Genomic DNA, 10059 nt, shown 5'->3' with positions numbered 1-10059 from the left:
ACAAAAACTGTTATTCTCAGTGCGCTGTAGAGCGCAGCGCGGACGCCAAGTTCCGATAAGTCACAGAAAAGTGACATTTAAGTGTTACGGAAAAGTATTTTCACATAACGCAAGATGGCGTTCAGGTCGTCCGTCGCAGTCTTTTTGGCGTGTTTAGTAGGTAAGTACATATTTTTCAATGGCGGAGAATGTAATGCCGTTAAGTTCAAATCGCTGTTAGCATTCTAATTACGTTTATTGTTTTCGAACGTGATATAAATAATAAGGTTTTGTTTTACGATTCCTTATTTTTAAGTTATCGTACTGTACATACATTTACAGTACGAATACATTTACAGTACGTACCAGTTAGGAGTTTTTAAATTGTAATAAAAATTTGAGTAAGTACATATGACGTATTTATATTTTTTTTATTTAGTTAACAATACATTTATTTAAATTTAAAACATCATTCAGCTTAACAATAAGGATAACTGAATTTAGTTCTACTATAAGTCAAGAATTTCTATTTTTTTATACTCAAACAAAAGACATCAACGGGCGCACCTCTACGAAAACATAATCGGTGTCAAATTTTACACGAATTACATAAAAGATGAGGTAACATGTATAAAATGACACTAAACGTTCAAAGTATTGGAACTCTGTTTCATAACAATTTACATGTCAAGGTTAAAAGCAAATTTTGCTAAGTATTAATATAGTCTCTTGGCACCGGCTCCACTTTCGTTCTGTAGGTTACGCGTGATTAGGTAATCGTGAAACTAGCACATAATGTTGCTACACCCTTCTTTGTTCGCTTTTGTTGTCTATCGATCTAGTACATGTTTTAGTCCTTGTAACAATTGCTACAGTTAGCACTTTTTGTTGAGGGGAGAGGTGATGTTTTATCTAGATACTTGGGCCTCAAAAATGGTGATTATGCAGGATCCCTATCCACCAAAACGTCCTTGACGACTGTCAAAAGATCTCTCTTTCGACTTTTATCCTTCAAACTCCTATTTTTATTCGATCCGAAGTTGATAGCTCTATACATAGAAATGAAGCACTTGGCAGATGTTCATTTAATTATTGAGACACATAAATCATTCTGACAGCGGAGAGATGCTATCATCATCATACTGGATTATTTTAGTGTACTACCGTACTTTCTAAAGTAGTAATTGGCAATTACTTACTTATAAGAGAGACATGTGACATCCTCTCCAGGGATCAAACAAGATACAATTATGATGAAAAACCTGGATGGTTTTGTTAGAATATTATTTTATTTGTAGTTCGTTATAGTTATCCAGTAGAAATGATAAGTCAGTGGAATGAATTTCAAGATCTCAGTCTAGATGTTGAAGGAATTTCTACTAGATCAAAGGCTTGATATAGTCGTTGCTTCGTCAGACATATTTTTGGCCACAGCAGATGAATAATATAATTTTGCAGGACAACGTTGCTGAGTAGCAAAATATAAGATGAGTATTTTGAATCTTCTAGTGTTCTTCTACGATATTCTTCAGAAGATAGGTACTCGTATAATAAAATCGGCACCACCCCTCCATATTTATATACAAAAACATATTTAAGGATTAAGTTATACGAGACAAAGTAATCATGTAATTTAATGTGTTCTTCTTTAAATATTTTTTATACTGTTACAAATATTTGAAGGTGGTAGAACCCCTTATGGTTCGACTCCGGCGGCACCACCGCCACACCTATTTCTACCTAATAACAGCAGTGTTGCTATCTGGGGTAATCAGCAGTAATGCAACCCCTATCTGGGGTTGATTACAGATGTCCATGGGCGGCAGTAGCCACTTACCATCAGGTGGACTGCATGCTCGTCTGCTACTCCTATATTATAAAAAAAAGCCACAAAGTGTCTGCGTATCTTAAATCGCACGTATATCTACTATATTTAAATATTACTCTCGCTAAATAGGTTACATGCAAAGTGCGATAACAGTCTACATAAAATAATTGAATTGTGTAAAGCATTTAAATCTAAAAGTATGCAGTGCCTTGGCATATAATGAATGTCTTGCCACTCTCTGAATAAAATTCTACTATTGAACTTTATTCACTAGTTATTTACCTTGCGAGGATGACCTTATGGTGACATTTACTGACGATATTACTCCCATAAAGAGTTCATTCACCTTTCCATCAATTATGCATTACTGTGTACATAAGTTGTGCTTAAAATAAATTGTTTTCGCGTATGAATATAATTAGATATAAGAATATTTATTTGATTTCGCTATTATTTCCCAAATAGTAATCATAATCATCGTTATTAATGACAGATTAAAAACTTTCAGCTAGGCATTGGAGTTTTTTTTAACCCTGGACAGGGCTTCGGTCTAAGCTATGCTTGCTAAGTTGAGATTGGTTAACTTTTCATACTTTTAAGAACATTATTCAATTTTTTGAGGTATACACTTATAGGTTTCCCTCATGCAGTTTTAATTTCAGTTAGCATTTAAGCAATGCGTTATAATTCCTTATTAATTATCATACAAGTAGACCAAACGACATATGAACTGAAATATGTCCATGGTAATTTTAATATAGCTAATTAATTACCATTTATAATTTGTCTTACTTAGACACGTTTATAGACGCATTTCCTGTCATACAACTGGTTGAGATAGATTGAAAAAGTGGTTTACATTGGGTCAAAACTTCCTAGTGCATGTCCAATTTTAGGACATAAAAGGTCATTGGTATTATGAACGCTTTCTATTCACGCCGCTATGTAATATGTAGAGGAAATAAAACATAATACACAATATTTATTATCTTACGTTTAATTAACACTAACTACACCATTAAGTTGACAATGTGCCTCCTTGGTAAAATAGTATAAATGTATATTTAACATATCATCATACAATAAACATGAAATACAAAAAGGTGCGCGAAAAGTTTCTTAAGCAATTTACAAATAAAATATTTCTCATATATAAAAATAATATGGATTACAAAAACAATTTTATTACTTCCATTGTACGTGACAATGAATGTAATGGAAGTTTGCACGTAACAAATTCGGCACGTAACACGTAACAAGAAACAAAGCTTTGAAAGGAGATCCCGTTAACTTTTCGTTAACCGTTCGACTACAAAGTATTTCTATTGTTCCAAATATTCCTTTATTGGGCTCCTACTTGTTTATTTCAATTGAAAAATAATATATTCCTAGAATTAATACATTGTATATTGTTGAAAATCATATTGAACAGTGAATCGTAAATAAATTACTCAGTAATACATGAGTATATAAATATTTAATAAGCATTACAATTAAGTATTACTATGAAAATGTAAGAGTAGTAATGGCCTTGTCTATAGTTACTACTTTGCGTGAAAAGTTACGTGTACTACTGTACTAATAAGAACAAGCTTCTGTTAAAAGTATCCGTAGATAAGTGTAGAACCGTAGAGATCCGTAGATAATCCGTAGACAAATATTTACCATCGTATAGCTAGTAGGAGACATTACTAAGACAAACGAATGATATCATCGTTTTTTTTTGATTTCAGTATTAGCATCATCAGCAGTACCAAAGAATCCTAAGAGGAAGCCAGCGAACGCGCCGGCGCGCGCAGCCGCCGACGCCGAACGGGACGCAGAGATCACAAACTCGTGTCCCGAAGATGGTTTCTTTGCGGACGCCGAACAGTGCGATAAATATTATGAATGCAGGTAAATATAGAGCACTCCGTGGTTATCGATATATAATTGAACATTTATTGCATGAACTTAAGAAAAAGATAATTTATAATATATACTATACATTGATACAGATAGGTACAACATACACAAACACAAATAAAATAACTTATGAAATAAACATACAAAAGTATCGCATGTCTAAATAATCAATTGCTGCAACAAAAAATAATGAAAAAAGGTTCTTAAATGCAGAAAAAATCGAGATTGAATCACCTCGGGAGGCTGTACTACGAACATGTGCCATGAGTTGTAATAAGACAAATAAAAAAGTCCTTCTCCCATCCCATTCCATCCATTCCCATTTTGTAATATTTTTATATTTCCCAAGGATATTGTACTGGTCGATAAGTATATATTACCGCCAATACGTACTAAAATATCAACATAAAACTTGAGCATTGACTGAGTGACGGGCAATGCCGATATCCACGTGGCGAAACAAATGAAACAATCTCATTACATTTTAATTTAATTGTGCAATTATTAATTTAACGATTACTTTTTGCAATCTTTATCATCGAATATATATTGCTTTTGGTGCAAATGTAACGCTTATATACTATTGATACGGGAATTGATTTTAACTTTTTAAGTTTAAAAATCGATCGGACGGACGAACGACTATAGAGTCTAGTCGTTCGTCCGTTCGTCGTTGCTATATATGGTTAATTGGTAATATTGTCCATTTAAATTGCTAGCATAAAACATAAATGTTTCCTTATTACGCACCGGTAAGCTGTGTAAACAAAATTAATGTTTAACCGGTACGTGACCACAATTAAGCCGAAATTCCTTTTGTATAAATCATACATAACTTTTAACTTCATGTAAATAAAATTAAAGATTTTTTGCAACACATTTTTATTTATGAAATATTTTCTGTTTAGACAAAAGCATTTTTTATTCCCTTGTAGAAATGAACAATGTTAATAAAATAATAACGTAATTAATGCGAACATACTGATTAGGTTTTTATTATAAGAAAATTAACTTAGTTCGTAAGTAGTTAGTTAACTAACTTCTACACAATCGTAGAGGTACCGAACAGGTATGTCAACTTAGGTCAAATATATACTCAATGTGATTATAATTATTATAATATATATGATAATAATATACAGTGACTTAATGTTAATCTGTTGACATTTCAGAAATGGAGAGATCATTGAGAAGCTCTGTCCCGACGGTATGGTGTTCAATGACTACAGCCAGGAAGAAGAGAAATGTGACCTTCCGTTCAACTTAGACTGTTCGCAGAGACCTAAGCTACGTAAGTTTTCCGAACATTTTCTTTTTTTTATATATTGCGCTTTACATGAGCAAAGAACATTTAATTTTATTTAAATGCAAGTGTATATTGTAGATTGCAATGTAATAGTAGATTGTTAAACAAGGACATTATACAGTATTTTAAAAGCGTTAGCGAAAACTTCGAAAGCGAAGCGAAGTATTTTCTAGTGAAATCCCAAGTACAGATATTATTAGACTAAAATTTTCTAAATTGTGTGTGTAACTGGCACATACAAAGAAAAATGCATTAATATCCACATTTAATGTTATTTTTGTTTTTATTCTGGCATATTCGAACCGACCACTTAGTTTGCATGACCTTGCTAGCTAAACCCTAGAAAGCCATCGTCGTAATAATATTCAAGTAGGGTCTTTAAAACTCTTACTTACTCGTATAATAGATTGAGTTCGCTTTATACGCTGTTATTCCCCAACTGAAACATACAGGCACTTTAAATAAACGAAAAACATTAATTATAAAATGCCTTTACAAGATCGATAATAAATAACCTGTCCCTAAAATAAATGAATTTATCATTTTAACTCTAATTAAACCTGTTACAGTTCCGGTACATAAAAGGAATGTGGTTCCGAAGGTCAGTTAGCACGATCCGTGTTGTAATGCATAAAACAGATTGATTTGATTGATTGTGATTCCTAGTGACACTTAACTGCTAAGGCATTGAGACTTTTCATATTCAAATTATTGTAATAACGGGAAGAACGGGGTGTTATGTAGAAAATTGATTTATTTCTATATTCAGGAACATAATTTCAGGGCAATTATTTTAGAGTTACTTTATTTTAATGTATAAACTCAAAGAACCTGTAAAAGTCTTTACCTTTATTATTTATACCTTTATAAATTATTTTAAATTTAATCGTTTTTCGTAAAATATAACAATTATAAATTAATTTGTTCTTGAAATCATCTGCAATACCATGAATCCATACTGGTTAACAATATGAAGTAATTTAAATAGGTTCATTCATTTTATGCGTGTTCGGTAATGTTTTACTTTAGTTTAATGATATAACGATGCTTTCGAAAAATATTATTACGCAAAGATAATAAAATATTCAGTAATAAACTTTAAAACGTGACTTCTTGTCATACACGTAATATTAAAGATTAATTGCGTTAAAAAGTGTACTTATAAATGTGTTCAATGCAATTTCTTTTTTCATAGAGGGCTATCATTGCTAACGCTTAATATTCTTATAAACACATGACTTCTTGTTGAACACATAAAGCTAAAGATTAGTTGCGTTACAAAAGTGTGCAATGTAAAAATATTGTTTACACTGCAATTTCTTTTTTCATAGAGGGCTATCATTGCTAACGCTTAATATTCCTAAATACACATGACTTCTTCTTGAACACATAATGCTAAAGATTAATTGCGTTACAAAAGTGTGCAAAGTACAAACTAATGTTTACATTGCAATTTATATTTACATAGCAAGCTAACAGTACTAAAGTTTAAAAGTTATAATAACTATTAAAATGTAACTTGTCATTGCACACGTAATTGCGTTACAAAAGTGTGCAATGTACAAATTAATGTTTACATTGCAATTTCTATTTACAAAGCAAGCTAACGTTGCTAAGGTTTAAAAGTCCTAATAACTATTAAAACCACGATTAAAACGTAACTTGTCATTGTACACGTAACGCTAAAGATTAATTGCGTTACAAAAGTGTGCAATGTACAAATTAATGTTTACATTACAATTTCTATTTACATAGCAACGTTGCTAACGCTAAAAAGTCCTGAAGCCAAAGGTCAGTTGACACGCGAGTCCCACACGTGGTTGCCATTTGGGTGCGCCTGCCGCATCACTATAATAAACATTATGCCGTGGTAAAGGTTACGCGACTCGGAACAACTTTCCAATCTCAAGGGAAGTCTGGCCTTGAGCGTTGAAGTGCGATAAAATGCTTATTGTGAGACATTTATAATAAAATATATATAGTAAAATTGGAGATCAATTCTATATTGTCGAACAAGTTCGGTTGGGATACTTAAATTGAGTGAATTAATAAAATCTTACCTTTTCGACTGTTAAGTTGCGTTTATATCTATATAGTAGGTAGGTATATGGAGCGTGGTAGACACGTGTCGTATTAGAATATTCCATAACACGATCGCGCCGTGCCGGCCAAAATTTTGTATGGAAACATATGGTTCTGTGTGACACGACACGTTAATGTCTTAAGATCAAATTGGCCCTATTGGCTAAATTAATAAAGTGTAGGTAAATTAAAAAATAATAGAAATATTATACTATACAAATAGTCCTAAATGTTTTGTATGTTTTTATGTCCCTCACATAATGTGAGTTATAAAATTTTACGACTCTAGAATCATAGAACATCCTTATTAGGATCAGAAATATAATATTATCATAGGAAGATATGTCAGCTAAGTTATAAAAGTACTAAAGTTACCGTAGTTAGTTGAAGTAAATATGTAATTTCGAAATTTACAACAGCAAAATCACTTAATGTTTGCCTTATTATGACAAAACTTTTGACACTCATCGTTAAGTGTCTTTACAAATAGACGGAAAATTTTATGCGAAACCTAACTTGCTTCGCCTTATAACTTGTTTTTAAAAGGGTAATATGTTGAAGCGCGAAGTAATATCGCTAATGTTAAATAATTAATGTGATAAAAAGATGGTAGTTGTATATCTAATAGACGCATTATTCCACCTAATGTTTTGATGAGTGAGGTATCTTCACTGGTATCACTGCATAGATAATTCATCGGTTACAGATAGGGTTTTAACAGTAAAAATAAGGTGGTATTAATTTTATATGATTGATTTTAGATTGTATAGTATTAGCAGTATTAAAAAATCTTAATAACAATTCAAATAGGACCCAAAAAATTAAATATACTTACATTTTTCTTCTGAGTTAAGTAATTAAGTGTTAACACTGTTAACTGCACTACTTAAGTAAATAGTAAAATTATCTAAAACTAATCTATTGCCTATAACATACAGAGACCCCGATACCGGCACTCCACTGCCCGCGTCAAAACGGCTACTTCTCCCACGAAGATCCCAAGGAATGCGGCATTTTCTACTATTGCGTGGACGGCAAGTTCAACATGATCACTTGTCCTGATGGGCTGGTGTACAACGACAAGACCGGTATCTGCACGTGGCCCGATGAGGCTAAAAAGAAGGGCTGTGGTGCCGCTGGTAAGACTTCTATTTTTCTATTTACACTTAATTTTCATATGTTGTCATCTTATTATAGCAGAGCAGTGCGTATGTTTTTTCTAAAAAAAATGCGGTAATTATAATTAAACATAATGAATAGTATGATAGCAAGACTCATATTTAAATTTCGTCTAAGCATGAAATATCATTTTATACAAATTGAAAGTTGGTACATGTTTGGCTTATACATAAATCTGCGGTGTCACACCTATTTCTCTCCTATAAAATCCGTGTTAAGCGGTACTGTTTAGGTAATAGTTTGAAGGGTATGGTAGAGCAGAGTTACTTACACGTTAAGTACACAAGTAGAAAGTAACAAATGGTTAATATACTTAGTCCAAGCCGAGGATACAATTTCATGCTATGTGTTTGTGAAGCTAATTTCTTCAGTATATTTTTGATAGTATCTAATTGTAGTTTTACCAATTTCCAGAGGTTTTCCAGTTCGACTGTCCCGCTGTGAACGAAACCTTCGGTCTCACGCACCCGCGTTACGCCGACCCTGACGACTGTCAGTTCTTCTACGTGTGCATCAACGGTAACACACCGCGCCGCTCGGGCTGCAAGCTCGGACAGGCCTTCGATGATGTTCACAAGAAGTGCGAGTGGGCCCGGAAGGTTCCTGAGTGGTAAGTCAATTGTAGAATTCGTAAGATCATCGCTCAAGAAAGAAAGAAAGAAGTTCTCACTAACGGCACTATAAACTATTTTCGTCTTACGGTGCCGTTGATTGTACTACTATTTCTTGGTTTTAAGGATAAACTAAGTCAGTCATACTTACACAATCATGAAGCAATAAAACGAAGTCCTCGTATGCGCAGGGTTTTAACTTGTGTGACATAAAAGGAACGAATGCTTATTAACTGACACGAAAAAACTAATTTAATAAACTTTTGAGTAATTCATTATTTGCTAGAAAGGAGTTAGAATCTTTAATATTAGTGTATCGGGACTGGAAAAAGAGCCTGATAGTGGAGTATGCATTAAATGCCAACCACGCCCGTTGCGAGGACACAGATTTTTTCAATTCGAGTATTAAACAATATTGTCCATTGATTACAATACCAATTACCTTTTTTAAGGTTTAAAGTAGAAAACATATAATTTCCAATAACATCACTAATGTTTTAATTGTTTTCAGTGCTGATTGGTACAAGGGTCAGCTGACAGACGCCGAGTTGGACGCGCTGGAGAACCCCCCGACCCCCAAGCCCAAGCCCGCGGGGTCCCCCTCACGCCGCAAGCCCCAGCGCCCCAGCAAGGGCAAGGCGGTGCAGGATGAAGAGTAGAGCATTTATAGATAGGTTAATAAATAAAATAGATTTTATACAACAGTAACTGGTGTGTTTATTTTACCCTTTCATTTTTGGATGGTTTGCACGACGCGACGGTCATAACATAGGTCTAAACTTACGTAGTAACTATTTATTAATCTGTGTCTAAACTGCAGAGCGTTCTAGGTATGATTCCGATCAATAAAATTCAGACAGACATGTCAATGATAAATTAAGTTTTGTATTGGGTTGGATGTTTATGGCCTGGTTGGATGATAAAGCTGGAATTGAATGACATTAATTTTCTGACAAACCCTTCCAAGCCTTGAAATATTGAATATAGTTGGCAGACTTGATAATGAAACTTCACTAAAGAAATATAGACTATGAATTGACAAAATAAAGAATTCTTAAATACATGTGGGTATGTATACATATACACATCCAGGCGCATGTGAAATTGCTTACATAATCAATAGTACAAAGAAGACTGCGTTGGTGCTGACATATGACACTACTAAGCGA

At 33.4% G+C, this 10059-nt stretch overlaps 1 protein-coding gene across 1 annotated transcript; it reads left to right on the top strand.

Annotated features, from left to right (window-relative positions):
- LOC140746926 (protein obstructor-E-like) lies at positions 1 to 9598 on the top strand. The gene is made up of 6 exons (XM_073079086.1): positions 1 to 160; positions 3541 to 3703; positions 4885 to 5003; positions 8039 to 8239; positions 8694 to 8889; positions 9402 to 9598. The coding sequence occupies exons 1-6, from the start codon at positions 115 to 117 to the stop codon at positions 9547 to 9549; spliced, it is 873 nt and encodes a 290-aa protein (XP_072935187.1). The 5' UTR covers positions 1 to 114; the 3' UTR covers positions 9550 to 9598.
- Positions 9599 to 10059: the final 461 nt, after the last annotated feature.

The sequence above is a fragment of the Epargyreus clarus genome, unplaced genomic scaffold, assembly GCF_041222505.1.
Source record: "Epargyreus clarus isolate Ecla_fem2 unplaced genomic scaffold, WU_Ecla_fem_2.2 ptg000014l, whole genome shotgun sequence".
In the NCBI taxonomy this organism is placed as follows: domain Eukaryota; kingdom Metazoa; phylum Arthropoda; class Insecta; order Lepidoptera; family Hesperiidae; genus Epargyreus; species Epargyreus clarus.
The sequence above is the reverse complement of the archived record's forward strand: the minus strand, read 5'-3'. Positions and strand labels throughout refer to the sequence as shown.

Coding starts and splice junctions, on each gene's coding strand:
- LOC140746926 (XM_073079086.1), top strand. CDS start 115: ATGGCGTTCAGGTCGTCCGTCGCAGTCTTTTTGGCGTGTTTAGTAG. Junction 3,704..4,884: donor GATAAATATTATGAATGCAG/GTAAATATAGAG, acceptor TTGACATTTCAG/AAATGGAGAGATCATTGAGA. Junction 5,004..8,038: donor TTCGCAGAGACCTAAGCTAC/GTAAGTTTTCCG, acceptor TATAACATACAG/AGACCCCGATACCGGCACTC.